This window comes from Panthera pardus, unplaced genomic scaffold (genome assembly GCF_024362965.1).
Source record: "Panthera pardus isolate Hobbes unplaced genomic scaffold, ASM2436296v1 HiC_scaffold_24, whole genome shotgun sequence".
Taxonomy (NCBI): domain Eukaryota; kingdom Metazoa; phylum Chordata; class Mammalia; order Carnivora; family Felidae; genus Panthera; species Panthera pardus.
Window position 1 is genome coordinate 33,635,112 of NW_026526810.1, and position 20,571 is coordinate 33,655,682.

The 20,571-nt window shown below is 48.2% G+C and overlaps 1 protein-coding gene across 4 annotated transcripts in view; it reads left to right on the top strand.

Annotated features, from left to right (window-relative positions):
• The first annotated feature begins 600 nt into the window (after window positions 1-600).
• The window catches only part of DAPK2 (death associated protein kinase 2), a 120,021-nt gene continuing 100,050 nt past the window's right edge, over window positions 601-20,571 (top strand). Inside the window, exons 1-2 of one of the 4 annotated variants that reach the window (XM_019441838.2) lie at window positions 601-705; window positions 7,166-7,263. In XM_019441838.2, coding sequence (XP_019297383.2) covers window positions 7,172-7,263 — 92 coding nt within the window. In that variant the 5' untranslated portion in view covers window positions 601-705; window positions 7,166-7,171. Of the gene's footprint in view, window positions 706-725; window positions 1,015-1,076; window positions 1,521-7,165; window positions 7,264-20,571 lie in introns of those variants that run through there. The other 3 variants (XM_019441837.2, XM_019441835.2, XM_019441840.2) reach the window with 3 other exon arrangements.

Below are 20,571 nucleotides of genomic sequence, written 5' to 3' on the forward strand. Positions count from 1 at the left end.
GGCTTTGAACCAAAGGGCAGAGCTCTGAATCTAACACCTTCTCCTCTAGGACTGTCTTGAGGAGCCCTGTGGGTGACTTAGGGATGGAAACTCTGGGAAGGGGCCTCCGTTTCCTTTTGCTAAACAGTCTCATGTCTTGAAGTAAGTTCTGTCTTGGCTGTGATTCTGTTTCCGCTTCCTTCTTCCCATCACCCTCTCCACTCTCACTCTTCTTTTCCCCTCCTGGGATTCTTGGCAGAAGGACGAGAGGAGGAATCCACTGCCAAGTCCTTTATTAAGGAAGGCTTGATGGTGATGCGGGGCTTCCTTTACCAACCTTGCAGAGGCTGGGGTACGGAGGGCGAAGGAGGTTAGGCTGCTTCCAAGCTGGGGCTTGGTGGTGAGGAGGGGAGTGTCCCTCTCCATCTCAGCCCCTACCCAGCTATGAAACGTGGGTGGTGAGGTTCCCAGAAGAATATGTCAGGGAGCCTTCTGGCTGGGAGGGAGGAAACGGCCTATTCCCTAGTGGGACTTCCTCTCTCATAGTGTGCGTGTTGGGGGAGGGGGGTGTGGAGGTTAGGGGTGGAGGGACAAGGAAATAACATTGTCTGAGCGATTGTCCCAGGCTACGTCACATTATCAGCTCATTTAAATCATTTTCCAGATAAAGCTTGGAGAGGTTCGTTGACTTGCCCAAGGCCACACAGCTTGTGAGCCTCAGAGCCGGTAAGGACGCCTGGAGGGTCTTGCCCCTGGCTCTCGCCCTTGACTCCTGGAAGTGTCGCCGGACCTGGTGGAAGGCTGTCGGCCCTCACCTCGGGGCTGTCCGGAGGGGGCTCCCAGCAGGGGGCGCCCCGAGTCCCGTCCCGGGGCGGCCGGGAGCGCCTCCAGCCGGCGCCTGGGACCGGGCAGGCCGCTCCGCCCCCTCGGCTCCTCAGCGGCTCCGCGGGCGGGCGGCCGGAGAGCAGAGACGAGCGCCGCGCACCCGGTCGCGCCTGCCGTGCTCGCCGTGCCCGCCCAGCGCAGCCTCCCGCCGTGAGTAGCGCCCGTGTGCGGGCTCGACGGGCGGGACGGGGCGCGCGGGGCTGAGGCTGGCGGGGACAGATTGGTCCCGGGATCTGTCTCGGGTTCCCCAAGCCCGCCGCCCCGGTCCCTGACGCCACCCCCCCGGGTATGGCCGGCCTTGCCCTTGGGCGCTGTGGCCGGCCCTGGACCTGCCCGCTGCGCCCCAGGGGGCCGCGCTCCGAAGCCTGGCACTTTGACCCGAGGGACCGGTGGGGGCAGTGGGCCGAGGCCTGGCACCCAGGCGAGAGAGAGAGACAGACTTTCATCAACATAGGGCGCCTTAATGGAGAGAGCACTACAGATTCTCGGGAGGAGAGGGGCCAGTCTTCTCAGCAACGGCCACCTCGCACACCTCCTCTCCCCATTTGCACAAGGACTCGTTTCAAGAAGGCTGCTCCGTACATAGTCAGCTTGCTTGTGGCAGAATGAAGCTGTGGTCCCCATCGTCAGGGGCCCAGGCCGAGGCCAGAGCTACGGTGGGCATGGGGGTAGTCAGTGGGTCTGGGGTAGAAGGGCATAGGAAGGAAGGCATTGTCAATTGTTGACCCTGATTCTGGACCAGGCATTGTGGATGCCTCATGGCATGTGTGGGTCTGGCTAGCCCTCACTGTGACTTTGCCATGTGGAAATTAGTATTCTCACTTTGGGAAGGAGGAAAGAGGTGAACACTGAGGACATGAAGGTAGTGATACGTTAGGGGTACACCCTGGAAGAGAGGAAGTCATAGCTGGTTGCCTCAGAAGCAGGTGGGAAGAAGGTCCCTGGGGGCATGTGGAAAGAACACAGCCCCTGACACCTTGTTCTCTAGAATCCAGCCGAGGGCAGCTGGGGGCTGCTGCTATGGTTTTGACTCTGATTCCCAGCTGCGTCCATGTAAGGTATTTCTGGGAGAGTCCTGGTGACTAAGGGGAGCTGGTGCCTTGACCTCTTCACAAATACTTTCAGAGTCCTGTTCTTCCCCAAACCGCCCATCTCCTAAGATGTGTTTTTAACACCTAAAGTGGCCCCACTGATAATTCAGCTGCTTTGGGAGAGGCTTGGGCAGAGGGTGCAGGGGTGTGGATGAGGGTGGGTGGGTGCTGGTCTGGAGCAAGTTTCCAGCTGGCAGGAATGAGACCTGAACTGTCCTGACCACCTCCCTCAGGTTTGGCTCCTTATTAGACATGAGAGTGAACAAGCAGGCTGCACATGGACTGGACCTTCACTAGAAAAATGGGGTTTTCTCTTGTCAATTTAGGCAAATGGCTGATGTCTGAGCCCAAGTTTCTTTATCAGGGGTTGGAGTTCGTCAAAGCCTTGAATGCCTGGAGGGGGTCTGTGATGCTGGAGTCCCTTTCCTTATTTTTTTTTTTTCAGATTTTTAAAAAATGTTTTATTTATTTTTGAGACAGAGAGAGACAGAGCATGAGCAGGGGAGGGGCAGAGAGAGAATGAGACACAGAATCGGAAGCAGGCTCCAGGCTCTGAGCCGTCAGCACAGAGCCCGATGCAGGGCTCGAACTCACAAACTGTGAGATCATGACCTGAGCCGAGACCTCAACCGACTGAGCCACCCAGGCGCCCCTAGGGTCCCTTTCCTTCTGTGGATGGCCTCCTCAGAGCCTGGGTGATGATTCCTAGTGTGGGGAGAGGTAGAAGAGGACCATCATGCCTGCTCCCTTGCAGTGGTCCCATTTCACTGACTTATATTGGGTGAGGTGGTGTGATGGTCTCTGAATGTTCAGCAGCATGAGCAGGGTTGAGGGTGCTCTCATCGACGCCCAGGGCAGAACAGCTGGAGCGGACTAGCTGTGTGACTCAATAAGTCCCTTCCCCTGTCTGGTCCTTAGTTTCCTTCTTTTGTAAAACAAGTGGGTTAGGCCAGACACCAGTGGTTTTCAACCACCCCGCCCCCCCGACCGCCATGAATTCTTACACAGAGCCCTAACTTACAATATAAAGTAGAACTGCTGTGCCTCCCCTTCCTCATGCCGGTGGCTCCTGAAGCAGAGTTTAAAAATCCCCTAAATGATCTTTGAGGTCCCTTTTTCTGAGGTTCTAGGAAATCTGTGTTAACCCTCAGAAGTGTTGCTTATTATTAGGGTTGGGGGCAGGAGTATGAATTCTAGCGATTCCATTAAGAGAAATGTGGGCATTAAGATGGGCTTCGTCCTTGGAATGTCTAGAGCTGATGGCCTGTGCCTCTGACCAAAAGCTGTAGCTGTGTCCCTCCCCTCTGCCGTGTGCTTTCATCTTTTCAGGGCCCGAAAGGTTCCTGTACCCTGGGACCTTTTCTGGGTCCTAACTGGTGATTATAATTCCACCTCAGAGTTTCTCCCCTTTAGTTCATGTTCCTACACTGAGAAAATTGATAAAATACAAATTCATCTTGGGGAGAGATATCAGGAAGAGGCTTTAAGTTGTTATTGGTTATTTTAACTTGAAGCATCTGAGCAGTGGCTTTGAGAATGGAGCCTGGGCCACTACATTTAAATCAACCAACATTTATGGAGCACCTGCTGTCTACCAGCTGCTACAAGGGGACAGAGGTGAGAATGTCACCACCACTGCCCTCATGGGGCTCCAAGACAGTAGGCAGGAGGGAAGGAATTCACATTTGTTGGAACCATCTAGACACTACTTAAAACATTTTACGTATGATATCTCATTTTGTCTGAAAGTAGATATTAGTCTCATGTTTTATTATGTAAAATTTTGATTGTATACAAAGTAAGTGTACATACCACATAGCCATGTAACCACTGCCCAGATCAAGAAACAGCATTGCCTGTACCCTGAAACCCCCATTGAGTCCTAGACATCACCTCCCACCCAGGGGTAACCACTATTCTGACTTTTAGCACCACAGGTGAGTTTTGCCTAAATGGAATCACACAGTATGTAATCTTTTCTGTCTGGCTTCTTTCATTCAACATTATTAGGCTTGTGAGTTTCATCTATGCTGTTGCAGGTAGCCGTAGTTTATTTATTCTCATTGTTGTGTAATAATTCTATTGCATGGGTATAACTCCATTTACATATCTATTCCTCTATTGATGGCCATTTGGTTGTTTCCAATTTTTAGTTATTACTAATAATGCTGCCGTGAACATTCTGACATGGGACATTTTGGAAGGCGTCTACATGCATTTCCCTTACAGATGTCCATAGAAACTGCCCGACAGATTTCCAAAGTGGTTGTCCCAGAGTGTGCTTCTCCTGGCAGTGTTTGAGAGTTCTGATTTCTCCACATAGTCACCAACAGTAGGCATTTTCCAGATTCATTTTCCGTGTAAGTAATTTGAAGCTTAGAAAAGTTGTCCTGTGCTCAATGTGTGCAGAGGTTGTGGAGCTGGGGTTTAAACCCGGGTGTGACTATGGAATCTGTGAATTCTCCTTCTGGGTTAGACATAGACAGTTATGAGCCAAAATACGAAAGCTCTAACCCTAAAAATGTATGATGAGACCTCTCTGGGAACTGAAAGGGAGAAGGGGGTTTTAATTTGTTTTCATGAGTAAAAGGGTCATGGAGCCTCAGAGTTGGTAGCATTTGAGCTAGGTCTTGTGGGAAGAGAGCAGTTTTCCTAGGGAGGCTCTCCAGGTGGGCCTTCCATGGAAAGGGGCCAGGTTGAGCTGAGGCATGGCAAGGGTGGAAGTTTTGGGGGCATGGGAAAGGTCTACTTTAGCTATACTATAGGTATGTGGGGGGAGGGAGATAAGGCCAAAAAGGTTAGTTGGAGCCAAACTGGTGGTCGTAGTTTGTCCTTAGGGGGGCTCCCTTGCCCCCGAGCCCCTGGCTATCCCTGGAGCCCAAGGCAGGGGCTCATGATTTTGTTGGGGAGCTGGGATTGCTTCGAACCCCTCTCAGCTCCTGATAGCAAATGGAGCTGGCCTATTGCCAAATGGAGGATCTTAGCTGTTCCAGGGGCTGCTCTCAGTGTATCTGTCAACAGAACTTCTTGGAGTTTTCTGCTTTTCTTTAGGTGTGTGAACTGAGTAGCCCCACCCCTCAGGACCTACCTGATCCAAAGGAGATGGTAGATAGCAGTCCTACCACGCTCTGGGCTAGTGTCAGGAAATTTGCCAGGATGGGGGTTGGGGGAGTGAATGAAGGGGTCTAGCTTCTGATATGGGTCAAACTGAACTTTCCAGAAGGATCCCAAAACCTTTGCCTTAGAAGGGAGTTGAAATGGTTGTCTCCATTGCTGTGGGAAGCAGAAACACAGATGATGGCCTGGGATGAGCCAGATAATAACAGTAATAATAACCTTTCGAATTTGCCTAGGAGTTTATGCCCTTGTCACAATGGATGCCCACAGGGCTGTGTGAAGTAGGTGATATGGATGTTATCACCCCCTTTTACAGATGAGGGGACTGAGGCCCAAAGATGGTGCCAACCTGTGTGGGTTACACAGCTAATACATACCCAGGCTAGTCTACAACTGGGGCTCCTGGGAGCCTGCCCTTTTTTGTATTCCATGCTTGCTGGGCTCAGGCCAAGCACAAGGTGAAGACCGAAGAGGGAGGAGGATGCCCGATGGACCACGTGCACTGACAGGGCAGGAGGTCGGCAGGTGACCAGGAGAGTCAGGCTGGGGAGCCAGGCCAGCTCTGCCTGGGGGTCTTCAGGGATGTGTGCTCCATGGAAGGGAGGGAGGCAAGCCGCATCTCAGTAATAGAGCTGTGGTTTGCAGGGGGCAGCATTGGAGGAAAGAGGGTGAAATGTATACATTTTCTGAGAGTTGGAACAGCTCCAGCCACTTGGCACTGATGAGACTCACCCTTATGTAATGGTGCCTCCACCCAGCTTGGTGAAAACAGTCTTTTGGGGCTCATGGGGCCCTGGGCGTGGTTGGTATCTGATTGGCAGGCAGAAGAAAAGCTGCCAACTCTAGCCAAAATGAGCTCTGAGAGGCCTTTGCTAATGACTCTCGAAAGACACATCCACAGGCAGCTGGTTTTATCTTTGTCATTTGCAGGCTGTGTCCTGGGCCCTGCCCTTGGGGTGCTGTCCAGGATGGCATATGGAACTCCAAGAATGGGTGGGGCTTCTTGGGGCAGGGGGATCCCAGGGTAGGATGCATACAGTCTCTTCTGGTGTAGTGGTGAATATTCCCCATGGCTCAGAGTTGTCTTCTGGCTCTTACTGAGGTGATCTGGGCGGGCATTTGGCTCCATTTTATAGATGAGGAATCTGAGGCTCCTCTGACAAGAGATGAGGTCACAGAGCTAGTTGTGGGCAGAATTGGAACTCGAACCTCTAGCTCCTGACTCCTGGTGCCTATTGTGATTTGTCACACCACTCCCGTCCATCTTTCCCTTGGGGCGATGAGTGAGAGAGTTTATAAATCAGTTCAGACTCGCACTTGGGTGGCACAGCCCCTGAGGGAACTGAGGTGATGATAATCCCTTACCTTTTTACAGCATTTTATAGTTTACAAAATAATTTCATGATTTGCATTTTTAAAATAGTATTAACCCATCTCACAGATGAGGAAACTGAGTCTCTGGCAGTTTACATGGCTTACCCAGGCAATTGGGACTTGAATCCAGAACTTCTGACTCAAAGATGAGGGCTCTCTCTCCTGTCTTATGGTTGCTTCTTTTCTTAGTAGACCTGGATTTCCTGAGTACAAATTGCCAAAGCTGGCCATGGTGCTGTTTCTCTGAACTTGTTCAGAGCAGATCTGAAGAAGTGAGGAGGGCTCTTTTTCTATCTCCTTAACAAATTTGAATTGGTATACATCAAATAAGAACCGTATAGGGGCACCTGGGTGTCTCAGTCCATTAAGCGTCCGACTTCGGCTCAGGTCATGATCTCATGGTTCATGAGCTGGAGCCCTGCGTCAGCCTCTGTGCCAACAGCTCAGAGCCTGGAGCCTGCTTCTCCCTCTTGCCCCTCCCTCACTTGTGCTCTATCTCTCTCTCAAAAATAAATAAATATTAAAAAAAAAAAAGAACCGTATATCGTCAGTCATTGGTGAGAAAAGGCTTGCTTGAGCAGGGCCATTCTTAAGGAACCAGTGCTGTGGATTATTGTTAAGTTATTGGCTCCTTGCAAGCTGATTACTTTTAGGCCCAGACTCTGAGGCTTCCACCAGTGTTCATGGCTGTCCTGACCTCCCGTTTCCTCCCGTTTCAGGGCTGTATGTTCCAGGCCTCAATGAAGAGCCCAAACATGGAGACGTTCAAGCAGCAGAAGGTGGAGGACTTTTATGACATCGGAGAGGAGCTGGGGAGGTAAGAGGCTGGGAGAGGTGGAGGGGGTGCCTCTCCTGGTACACTTGTCACTTGATCTTGTAGGCACGGGCTTGTCACAGGACTCGTGGGAAACCTTAAAAACAATCCTGAGGCATTCACCTTCGTGTGCGGCTCTGAAAACAGTCATCTCTGTGGAAATAAACACTTGCTGGCATAAGGGACTAGAATTCTTGAGCTCTAGGTTTTCAGTATAGCCTGGCTGACAGTTATGGTGAGTCTAAATGATTCTCGTTTCATCTGTTACTTTTCTCACAAAGCCATTCCCAGGTTCTGGACTGAGACCTGGTCTGTTGGTTTTCTTCTCTGAGTCCCACTTAGGATTCTCCATGGCTCTCAGGATTTTGTTTCATAAGCTCAGTGCCTGAATGGGAAGTGAAGTAATCCTCCTGAAAATGGATTCACGTTGAGTAACAGGGTACGCGAGCCTCGTCATGAAGGTTCCTAGGATCTGAGTTATTGGGTGCATTTTTAGGTTTGCTAAATCTAGAATGCAGCCAGGGATAAGTCCTGATATCTGAAAGTAGTTACTCTTCAGAAAGGAATGAAGATTTCCCAAGCTCTCTTCTTGCCTTCCATTTCCAGAATCTGCTAATATTTAAACAGTTTTTTAGTGATTACAGATCACCAGCCCTAGGATTGGATTCTCACTGCAATGCAAGAGATGGGAATTCATTTCATTCTCATTTTGCAAGTGAGGAAACTGGCCCAAAGAGTTTAAGCAAGTTGCCTGAAATTGGTCAGCCAGCGAGTGACGTGGCCAAGGTCTGGCACACCTGTCATGCCCTTTCCAACGAGCATGGCATTTACACACTCACATATGCTTACCGGTACACCAAACCTCACCCCTTCACACACCCAGCAGAGTAAAAACTTGGGGGGTTTAGGGCCTTTGCTGTATCCACGATGCAACACAGGAGGCCTTTCCCCTTTATAAAGCTCTTGGGTCAAGCCTAATTCTCTTACTTTCTTTTATGTTTAAAGACAAAATTGAAAGAGTTTCAAAGCCAGAGGAGCCTTACTCCAAGAAGAAGGTGCAGTTACTTCAAGTCCAGGGAGTGCTTGTCCTGACTGACTAGCTGGCTGGGTGGGGGAGCAAAGACTGCAGAGACCCTGGAGGGGAATGAGTCCTCAGCCTTCTGCCTGATCCGGCTGCCACTGGCGATCCAGGGGTGAAGGGGTGGGAAGAAGACAGAGGGCCAGAGGCTGGAGTGTGGTCAGTTGGAGTCTGCCTCTGAATGGGAAGCCAGGTGCTTCTCCTGACCTTGGTGATACAAGGGAGAAAGTGGCAAGCTCAGCAGCAGACCCTGGCAAGCCTTGCCCGTGGCATTTGATTTGGTAGCCTCGCCTTGGCCACATCCTACAGGGGTCTGTGCCAAGTGCTCTGGGTACAGATATGAGCAAGACATGGACAGTTTCAGTCCTGGACGTTCAGCCTGGCCATAGGGGCAGCCGTGCACATGCCAAGGCCAGAGTTGGATGGGACCTTGTTGGGGCGGGGGCTCTGAGGAAGAAAGTGGAAGCAGTTTCCTGGGGGAATTCATCTATTCTTCCTTCTTAGTCCCGTCTCTCCCCAGTTTGTACATCAGGGCTATGCTATTAGAACTGGAGGAGGCCTGGGGCACCTGGGTGGCTCAGTCGGTTAGGCGTCCGACTTTGGCTCAGGTCATGATCTCACAGTTCATGGGTTCGAGCCCCGCATCGGGCTCTGTGCTGACAGCTCGGAGCCTGGAGTCTGCTTCAGATTCTGTGTCTCCCTCTCTCTCTGCCCCTCCCCCACTCATGCTCTGTCTCTCTCTCAAAAATAAATAAACATTAAAAAAATTTTTATTAAGAACTGGAAGAGGCCTCTTCTCTGGTCCTTCATGTATAGCAGGGTGGAGGGCCTGTACCTCACAGCCTGGGAGCCTTGGATGACTCCCCTTCATTTCAAAAGTGTTGACTGGACATAGGGTAGGTAAGAGGCTGAAGAGGCCTGAGGCTTTTGGAATGGCTTCAAATCCTAGGATTTGTGGTCTAGAGGCCAGATGAGCTAGAAGGCTTATAGAGATCCTTTCTTCCAGGCTCTTCATCTGAAAACTGAGGAAAGTGAGACTCAGAGAGGGGAAGATCTTGCCAGGGGCCATAAACAGCCTGGACCTAGAGCTGCCAGCAGATGAGTGCTGAGATTCAGAAGGGGCAGTCCTCTTTTTCTCTCCTCCCCTCCTTTTCTTCACTTATCATGCTTCTGAGGAGGTTCCTTGTGTCAGGCACTGTCCAAGGTAGTGGCAAACCAGCAGATGCATTCCTGTCCTTTTGCAGCTTATGATCCACTGATGGACAAATGCTCTAAACCAGTGAACAGGGGAACCAAGAGCATAATTCATTATGGCATGTGTTAAGGGCTGTGCAAGGAGAGAACAGGATGCACTGAGACAGAATAGGGGACACAGTTGAGACCAAGTGGTCAGGGAATGCTGCTCTGAGGAAGTGACTGTCCATTTGAGAACTGAGGGCTAAAGGTGAGGGCAAAGGCAACAATATGGACACAGGCCAAGAGCTGCTGAAACTTGAGCTGTAGGTGAGCAGTGCTAGATGAGGTTAGAGACATAGGTGTTAGACACATGGCCAGTGAGCTTTGTGTCAACACAGAGTGGTGGAAAGGTTTGGCACATATTGAGATTTGGGTCCCCTTCCTAGCTGTGCAACCTTAGGACAGTTTACTCAACCTCTCTGGGGCCTCTGTTTTCTTACCCATAAGATAGAAATAATAACAGTACCTAGTCCATGGTCATGGGAATCAAGTGAAATGCCAAGTCTATGGTACCCTCATGGAACCAGGCACAGGGTAAGTGCTCGATGAACAAGAGCTTCTGGCCTTTGAAGTATATTTGGGACACCAAGGCCCTGCCTCCCACCTCTGGAGTGCCCCCAAGAGGGAGGTGTGGGACTCTGCGGGAAGAACAGAGTTGTTGGGTCATGCTTATTTTGGGGAGAGGTGCATGTAAACCTGCTTCCTCTGCTGTCAGTGAGCACCCTAGGCTAAACTCAGGGATGTCTTACTGATTTAGCTCCTCATTCAGTCCTTCCTGTGCAAAAATGAAAACAAGCAACACCATTTTTCATTTTTACCCGTACTGATAGATGAAGCTCACACACCTAATGTTGGGTAAAGAAAGCCAGGTGCAAATGAGTCCATACTGTATAATTCCATTTGGGTAAAGCTCAAAATGGGCAAAATGAATCAATGGTGCTGGAAGTCAGAATAGTGGTTATTCCGAAAGAACTAGTGACTGGAAGGCGGCATGAGGGAGGTCCCATGGGGTGGGTATTGTTCTGTTTCTTGATCTGGGCACTTACTTCACAGATACATCCTTTATGAAAAGCCATACCTCTTTATGTGCATTTTTTTCTGTAGGCCTGTTATATCTTAACTAAAACCGTGCATTAACAAACAAGGAATCTTTCACTCTGTTCCTTGGCCTAGTCTGGTCCCTAAAGCTCATGTTTTTGATTCATTTGGATGTCTTTATGTCCTTATCCTACAAGTAAGAGAGCATCTGGGAGTAAAGCTGCTAAATCCACCTTTGGATTGGGACAGTGTGCCCTGACTGGAGGGTCCTCAGCTGCTTGACCATGTGATTCTTAACTGATTTCAGGCTGAGTGCAGATACTTAGCTGTGCCATTTTGGTACCAGCCTGCTGGGGATGCTGGAGATTGTCTGCTGCTTCTGAGAGTGGCTGGAGAAATGCTGCAACCTACAGATTCTGGCTTCTCCCAGCCTTGGTAGCCAGGGTAGGGTAGAGCAAGGGAATATTAGAGCAGGATTTATAAAGAAAAAACCCATCCAATTCCTCCTTTTTAGACAAGGCTAGGTCCAGAGAGGGGAAGTGACTTGTCCAAGGTCACTTGGGGAACTAGTCATAGACCAAGATGGGGACCAGTGGTCTGACTACTCTTAGTCTGGGGTTCTGGCTACCACACCATAAGGACCCACAACGTACGAACTCATTTTTGCTCTCATTTGAATGCTTCTCAGGGAGTGGAGGAGAATATATAGTAGGGTGGTCTTTTCTGTTTGACCTTGAGAGTAGAGCAACAGTGTCGGAGTCAGGAGGTTGAGCATTGGGGAAGGAGTGATGTTCCCCAGGGGGAGGGCACTGATAGATACTCCCTCCCCCTGGGGGGTATGCCCAAGAGTACAAGGTATTTTAGTGAAAGCAGCATGTAATGATCAGTGCTTTCTTCTCTCTTGTGCTTATATTACTTTCCTTTACTTAGATTATTACATTGACATAAAATCATAAAATGTTATGCTGAACTGGATTTCAACAAGAAGTTAGTCCAAATCTCCATTTTATAGATAAGGAAAGTGAGGCCGAGCTCACCGAGGAGGTGAGCTGATTTGTCCAAGGTCCTAGAGTAAGCAATATGGAAGGTGGAACTTAAAGAAGCTTTTATATTATTTTATTTTAAAAAATATTTTAAATTTATTTATTTATGTATTTAACACAAGGCAGGAGGGACAAAGGGAGAGAGAATCTCAAGCAGCCTCCATGCCCCTGTCAAGGGGCTTAATCTCACCACTATGAGATCATGACCTTAGCCAAAATCAAGAGTCGGATGCCTAATCAACTGAGCCACCTAGGCACTCCAGAAGCTTTCAAAATACACTGTGCTAGTTTAAACAAACATACAGGGGTGCCTGGGTGGCTCAGTTGGTTCAGTGTCCGACTTTGGCTCAGGTCATGATCTCATAGTTTGTGAGCTCAAGCCCCATGTCGGGCTCTGCACTAAGAGCATGGAGCCTGGAGCCTGCTTTGAATTCTTTATCTCACTCTTTCTCTGTCCCTGCTTGTGCTCTCTCTCCAAACAAACAAACAAACAAACAAACAAACAAATAAACAAACAAAAAAATGTTTATCGATATATACATTCAATTTTCATCCGTAGCCCCAGCTCTGTCAAGGAGCCTACCTCACCATTACCCCATACATGCCCTCACCCCACCGCCCTCTTCCCTGGTGAAGACAACAGCCATAAGCCTTGTTACTACTCACAGGAGGCTCATGTATGAAAGGCTGAAAGGTACCCTGCCAGGCACGTAACCTGCAGAATCCCCTTTTGTAGGGACAGGAGCCTTGGGCCAGGGAAGGAGCCACTGTTCTGGACCTCACCCTTCCTAAACAGAGCTGAGGCATTTGCTGCGACATCCCTATTGACAGGGCTGCCTGCCAGACCTGAGTCACCCGATGGGGTTCTCAGTGGTTAAGATCACACATGTAGCTTAGCCAGGGCAGCCTCTTTTGGGAGAGAAACAAAACCTACAGGAATGTGTAGAGCTCAGATTTACTCAGGCTGGGTTCTATAGCCCAGTCTAACCACAAAGCACTATAGGAAACAACAATAATAAGTGTTTGGATTTACCTGTTTCATTCTTTGGGGAAGGGTTTCCAAGGTGAACTTTGAAGCGAAGAGGCTTTTGGTATTTCTTTTTAAATTAAAAACTTCTTTTTTTATTATAGAAGTTATGCATGGCAAATGTCATAAAGTTCTGAAGAGTTCAAGTAAAAGGTCAACTCCCTCTACCCTCCTTCCTTGTCTCATGCCCACAGCTAGACTTTGATGATAATTTTCTTCTGTTGCCTTTTAGAACTTTTCTAAGCAAAGCAAGTGTGTACAGGGGCCCAGATGGGATCATATGACCATAACTACAACTTGCTTTATTCACTTAATGAAATACATTGACTATCTCTAAAAATCTTTTAATTTATTTTTAAATTTTAGAGAGAGAGAGAGCACAAGTGGAAGAAAGGGACAGAGGGAGAGAGAGAGAGAGAGAGAGAGAGAGAGAGAGAGAGAGAGAGAGAGAATCCCAAGCAAGCACCATGCTCAGTGCAGAGCCGGATGCAGGGGGCTTGATCCCACGACTCTGGGATCATGACCTAAGCCAACAGCAAGAGTCAGAGGCTTAACTGACTGAGACACCCAGGTGCCCCTGAATATCTTTCACAGCAGTGTATAGAGATCTTGGAGACTTATTTTGGATGAAAGTTTTTTTTTTTTTTTTAAATAAAAAACTAGAGAAGACAAGCCAATAAGAAATTAGTAGCCTTAACTCAGCCAACTATTTTTATTTCTGACTTCTACCTTCTCATTTTTCCAGAGCTGTTTCTTACACCCACACACCCCCTTCTCTTTTGTGTCTGCTTGAGGCACATAAGCTCAGAGTTAATATTCTCCCAAGTGCTGAGCTCCTGGGGCAGGGTGGGGAGGCCGGGGGGGGAGGTGGGGGGAGCAGGGCAGCTCTCATGGCCCCGGGATTGCCCAGGGATGAGATGAGGCCTATCTCACATTTGTTTGTTTGGGGCCATCAGCTCTTTTGAAGGTAGGTTTTCTTATTTTGTTTATTTGTTTGTGTTTGTTTAAGTTTTTATTTTAGTTCCAGTTAGTTAACATACAGTGTAATATTAGTTTCAGGTGTACAATATAGTGATTCAACACTTCCATACAACACCCGGTGCTCATCACAACAAGTGCACTCCTTAATCCCCGTCATCTGGTTCATCCATCCCCCACCCTGTCCCCTAGGTTCTTACTTTGAGTGTCACTATAGCACTGAGACAGAGGCCAAAGGTCCCAACAACTTCGGTGACTTCTCCTTGTTCTTGCTGTTCCCTTGCTCTTGGATAAGTTAACTTTTTCCTTCAAGGTCTAGGTCAAATGCTCTCTCCTTAGCAAATCCTGACTCACCCTATCCTACTCCACCCTGTTCTATAGACATAATTACTGCTTATTCTGGACCCACATCCCTGTTAAGTGCTCAGGTCATCATACCTCATGTTACCTGAAAGAGTTCACTGGTCATCTTCCCACTGAAGATTCCTCCAGGCGGGGCACCCCTCTATAGTGTCCAGAGCAGGCCTTTTACACTTGATAAGTGCTCGGCTCCCACAGATACCCATCAGGAGACTGCAGTGCTATCTGGAACCTACTCGGAGTTAAATCTGAGGCAGAAAACCTCAGCCAAGTCCCCAGCACCCATAGACCTTGGCATCCATGAACGTTCAGAATTTTGCAAACACAAAGTGGGAAACAAAACGCAAAAATTACTTCCATTTCCTGGACACACATTATTATATTTAATCCTTATAACGTCCTGAGAAGCCAGCTGGGAAATTCCACTCGGTGCAACACAACAAATCTTAGAGAAAGTCAGAAATAAAAGCCAGAAACTTTTCTGGGCAGAGTCCTGTCTGCTACTCTGGGCTGGAATTTTTGTGCCTCTCTGATAGCATACGTGTTTATATTTCCTGTTGCTGGGAAGGTGAAAGTGGCTGACATATGTTAAGAATCTTCTGCACTCACATCCGTGTCTGTGCCGAGTGCTTCCCATCCTTCTAGGACAATATGAGCTGGGTCACATTCCCACTCCCCAGATGAGGAAACTGAGGCTCAGGGAAGTTTTACACGGACTCTTTTTGTCACTCATGCCAAAAGGCTTCTCTGCCACTAACACCAGGCTTATCTTCTTCAGGCCCAGGAAGCTCTCAGCTTGGTGTTAGTGGCAGCGAAGTCTTTTGGGCCATAGTTGTCTCCTAGGCGAGCTAGTGGTTTCTGAAAGATGAGTGGGGTGTGTGGATGCATACGTACACATCTGTACTTTAGGTCATTATCATAGTCCGATGCCTCTTCCTAGGCACCCACTGTGTGATGGGCACCATTTAGGGCTCAGGCCTTGCACCAGAAGAACTCAAGCTCAGCTGGGGCACAAGGATACTCTCCTCAAAAGCTAGTGAAATGAGATAGAACAGTCCATGAGCTAATAGGGGGACCCCTAAAACATGTGCCAGTTGTTCAGAGGAGGAAACCATCACCCTGGGGGTAGGACAGCTCCTCACAGTCTAATCCGGGAGATGGCAGATGACCACCCCAAGGTAAGGGCTCTGCCAGAGACTGAGGGGCAGCAGGCCTGGGCTTGGGCAAGAGAGCACATGGTGGGGGTCGAAGGGATGGGGCTGCCAGGAGGACGAGTGACCGCAGAGGGCCCTGGATGACAAGAGGCCACGGATGAAGGAGGGAGGTGCTTTCATCACTCATTGTTAGGGAAACAAAGCACAAAGCCACTCAAACAAAGTGGCTGCATTGCCCACGCTTCCGTCAGAAGCTGGCACACAGGGCGAATCGCTCGCCCTGAGGGGTAGGTCTCATTGAGCTCAGTTTGCGTTATGAAAACTGTAAGAGCTGGAAGGAGGTGCTTATGTGGGGATCACTGAAATCATGATATACCTATATCTACAGCATACACTCTCTTTTCTACCTCATCGCCAGTATGCACATTTTGTGTTGTGTTGTTTTTGGGTTGACGTTTTATTTATACCTTTCTGTGTATCCAGAGTCCGTATACCTTAAACATTTTCCATTTCAAAATAATTTCAAGTTTAATAAAAGTTTTCAGACTAACAACTCCCATATGTTCTTTATTCAGATACAGCCTTTTAACATTTTGGCTTCTCCCTCCCTCCTTCCTTCCCCCTCTCCTCCTCTTCCCCCTGCTCCTCTCCCTTCTTTCTCCTCCTTTTCTTTTCTTTTTTTTTTTTTTTAATTTATTTTTGGGACAGAGAGAGACAGAGCATGAACGGGGGAGGGGCAGAGAGAGAGGGAGACACAGAATCGGAAACAGGCTCCAGGCTCCGAGCCATCATCCCAGAGCCTGACGCGGGGCTCGAACTCATGGACCGCGAGATCGTGACCTGGCTGAAGTCGGACGCTTAACTGACTGCACCACCCAGGCGCCCCTTTTCTTTTCTTTTCTTTTCTTTTCTTTTCTTTTCTTTTCTTTTCTTTTCTTTTCTTTTCTTTTCTTTTCGCTTTTATTTTCTTTCTTTCTTTCTTTCTTTCTTTCTTTCTTTCTTTCTTTCTTTCTACTTATCTATTATTGCTTCTAAGCCATTTGAGAGTAGGTTGCAGACATTATACTTCTTTATCCCTTAACTTGATTATGCATCTTCTAAGGGCTTGGCTATTCTCTTTCATATCCATAGTACAGTCTTCAAATTTAGGACATTTAACTCTGATATAATGTTTTTATTCAAGCTGTCACTCTTGTTCCAATTTTGTTAATTCTTTTTTTTTTTTAATTGTTTAATGCGTATTCATTTTTGAGAGACAGAGTCCAAGTGGGGGAGGGGCAGAGAGAGAGGGAGATACAGAATCCGAAGCAGGCTCCAGGCTCCAGGCTCCAAGCTGTCGGCACAAAGCCCGATGCGGGGCTCGAACTCATGACCTGTGACCTCATGACCTGAGCCAAAGTCAGATGCTCAACCAACTGAGCCCGCCAGGCACCCCAATTTTGTCAATTCTTGATAGCAGTTTTTTCCCTGCAGAACAAGATCCAATGCAGATCATACACTACATTTTGCTGTCATCTCTCTTTAGTCCCTTTAATCTGGAATGATGCCTCAGCTTTACTTTGTCATGACACTGGTATTTTTGAAGAATGCTAGCCTTAAAAAAAAAAAGATACAATACAGTCTATATACTTTTGTTAACTTCATAGTATTCTGCTATGTAAACATTCCCAGTTTACTTAAGTTCCCCCTGTTATTTCTCACTGCTAAAAATAAATGTTTCTGTGGACATATTTGTTGAATTTCCTCTCTGCATTATTTCTGCTGGGCATACTCCCAGAGGTGAAATACTGGGTCAAAGACTATGACTGATTTGTGTAATGGTTGAAACTAGATACCGAATCAGTTTGCCAGCTCACCAGCAGGTGCTTATTTCTGTATGGCTTTGTCAATATGCTTTCATTGTTTTTTTGCGTGTTTTTGGCAGTTTAAGAGTTTTGTAAAGATGCATTCATGTTTTCACAGTGGGAGAATTTAAAGTGGTTCGAGTCTCCTGTGCTTCTCCCTTAGTTCCAAACTTTATTCTCTCTGCAACTTTGCTCTCTTTCATGTGTTTACATTTCATTTTCATTTCGTTGCATTTTTGGTCATTGGAGAATATGAAGTTTTGAGAGCAACAGAAGGCAGGTAAGGCAAAAGTAATCATTCCCATTTTATAAATGATGGAAATGAGGCTCTGGAAATTTACCTGACCCAGCCTTGTCAGGACCAGAGGTAGAGAGCTCTTCCTTATAGCCCGATGGTGTTGCCTCCCTCCCCCAAGAGGGAGGGGATACGAGTCTTTAGGGAACCAAGAAAGTCCAGCACAAGATTCCACTTCTTTGTCCATACTTTTAGAAGCTGACTGGAAAGGGTCTAAAAGAAAGTTTTCTGAGGGGTGTCTGCGTGGCTCAGTTGGTTGAGCGTCCAACGCTTGATTTCGGCTCAGGTCATGATCACAGAGTCATGGGATCGAGCCCCGAGTCAGGCTCTGTGCTGAACACGGAGCCTGCTTAAGATTCTCTCTCTCTCTCTCTCTCTCTCTCTCTCTCTCTCTCTCTCTCTCTCCTCTCTCTCTTTCTCCCTCTGTCCCTCTCCCCCACTCGTGCTCTCTGTCTCTCCCTAAAATTAAAAAAAGAATGATTTATGAGAGTCTGGAAGAGGAGTTGCCTGGAAAGGGGGCTGCTTTTGAGGGCAAAGGAGAGAGCATGGTTCCCCTCTACTTCTTGCTGGGGAAACCCACATGAGGGGTAAGAGTTGAGGCCAGTGGTAGAGTTCAGGCCTGAGGTACCCATCACCTCAGCTGCAGTAAGGCATCCCAGGCTTGGACAGTGCTGGTGGGAGGTCTTAGGAGAACCCGAAGCTTCCAGGTCTTCCCACAGAGGTAATGGCTGTGACCTTTGTTTTCTGGGAGATTGCCCCGGACCCTAAAGCAGCCTTCAACAGGCTTTAGAGCCCAAGAACTTTAATCTGCACGGGCTCCTACACTATCTAGTCCAGGGGACAGAAAACTACAGCCCTATAGCTGTATCTGGTCCGCTACGTGTTTGAGTGGTCCTGGAGCTATGAACTGATTTTACAGATGAACAGTTCCAACAGATTGATTATAGAAAACACAGACTTTGGGACCCAGTTAAGTAATATGTTTTCCCCCCCACCAAAAAAGTTCCATTCTTCTAATTGGAAGACCTGTATTACAACAAACAAAACAAAACTCATTTTTTTACTATATTTTAAATTTTATCAACTAAAAATTTGTGGAAATGTTTATTTTCTCCCTCATTATATAAGTACCTATGTCATATCCTTAATTTTGCTTCTTGATCTGCAATGCAGAATATTTACTGTCTGGCTCTTTGGGGAAAAATGTGACTACTCCTGATCTTCAGTAGAGTTTACTATTTAAGCAGCAACACGTTAAAAAATGGATTATTGTAGGGTGGGGGACAGGATACAAACTGATCAAGGTGAAGGTGCTGTTATGGAAAAGGATGAAGAAGGGGTTAGCAGAGGTCCACCTGCCTCCCTTCCCTGTCCTCCGTCTCATAGCCCTTGAAGAACCTCCAGGAAGACGGTTTCAGAACCACTGTCTACCTAGGTTAATCCTGTCCTTCAGAGAGTGCCAGGGTAAGAAGAAGGGAAAGGAACTCTGGGTATTAGGGATTGAATGTCTTCTCTAAATCTGGTCCTGCACTAGGCATGGGTGTTCATTATGTGGCTTGTGTAGGGCCCTTGCAGCCCTATGTGGTGATAAGTGTTTCTCCCATTTTAAAAGTGAGAAAGCTAGAGCTTAGCAAGCTCAGCTGACTTGCCATAGTAAGTGCCAGAGCTAGGAATTAAGCCCAAGACTTCTGACTCCTGGTCCAGTACTCCTGCTGAGGTACCAAGATGCCCAGAATTTTCTTTCTTTAAAAAAAATTTTTTTAATGTTTATTTATTTTTGACAGAGAGAGAGAGAGAGAGAGAGAGCGAGCATGAGCAGGGGAGGGGCAGAGAGGTTGGGAGATACAGAATCCAAAGCAGGCTTCAGGCTCCGAGCTGTCAGTACAGAGCCCGATGCGGGGCTCAAACTCATGAACTGTGAGATCATGACCCGAGCCAAAGTCAGATGCTTAACCGACTGAGCCACCCAAGCACCCCGCCCAGAGTTATCTTTTTGCCTGAGACCCTCAGGTCCCCTCCAGAGAACAAAGAGGGAGGTTGATACAGTTGGTTCACGCTCTTGGTGGACTATTGGAGGAGATCTGCTGAGAGTCCAGTTGTCCTGCATTTGATGTACCTCCAGGGCTGGCACTGCCTCCCTGCTCACCCCCAGTCCTTGGCAGCCAGCATCGAACTCTGAGATCTCAGAACCCTAATCTTGAATTCTGAGCTGCTGGCCCCTGGTGTCGTGGCCACAGGGCCTAGGGCGTGATGAAATATCCTTTTCTCCTTGGGGTGAGGTTAATTTGGCACCCTGGGGCAGAGCCCACAAGCTACAGAGGAGACTTTAGCTACAGTGTGGTTCTAGGAGGCAAAGAGTTTGTACCAGTCTTTTGGAGGACAGTCCCCCTTCTCTCCTCTCTGTCCCGCCTTTTCAGCTGAGGACACAGGGCAGAGGAGAGAAGGGCAGCTGAGGGACTTCGGCAGGAGGACAGGCTCAGCACAGGAGGCTGACAGTGACTGTTCTGGGTGCTGGAGCCACCAGGCACTGGTATGATTTTGACTCTGCTGCTATGAGCAGGTTGGACCTCCAACAGCATCGCTCTCGTGGGCTGTTTTGTCATCAGAAGATGGTCCCTGTCTCACAGAATTGTTGAAATACCACTTGTGGAATCAAGGTCTCTTCATGTTTTCTAGCCTTCTGGGGTCCCATTCTTTAATGTCCAAATAAGAATAATGAACATTCCATTCCAGGGCAACAGGAAGTCCTGTTCCTAATCCAGCCTTTCTGGCTCTCCCCAGAGAGCACTCACATCTTAGTTATCGGAGCCATATCTCAGAGCCTTGGGCTCAGGGGCCCCTTCCTCCTTCAAGACAAGGCTGAGCTCCCTCTGTGACCTCGTGTCAGGCACAGACTCGGGCCCACTTCTGTGTGCCTTCCCTCAACACCGAGATTGGTTGCAGGGTACGCTGAGGAGACCCACTTTTCTTCACATATACCCAGTTTAGCTCCTTATTGTTGCGACCTCTCCCTGAGTGGACCCTGGCCTTTTTATCCTGAATGAAAGGCCCTTTCAAGTTTTTCCCAAACAACAGCCATCTCTGACCTGCACTCGCCCTGCCCCCATGATGGAGTCTTCTGTCTCTTTTAGCATATGGTAACAGCTCTGAGCAGCTTTCAAAATACCACTTTCCCCATTCCTGCCATAGACGTGAGGGGTGTAGCCTGGCATTTGGGAAGTGCCCAGCAAATAGTCACAGATATGGACACCATTATGC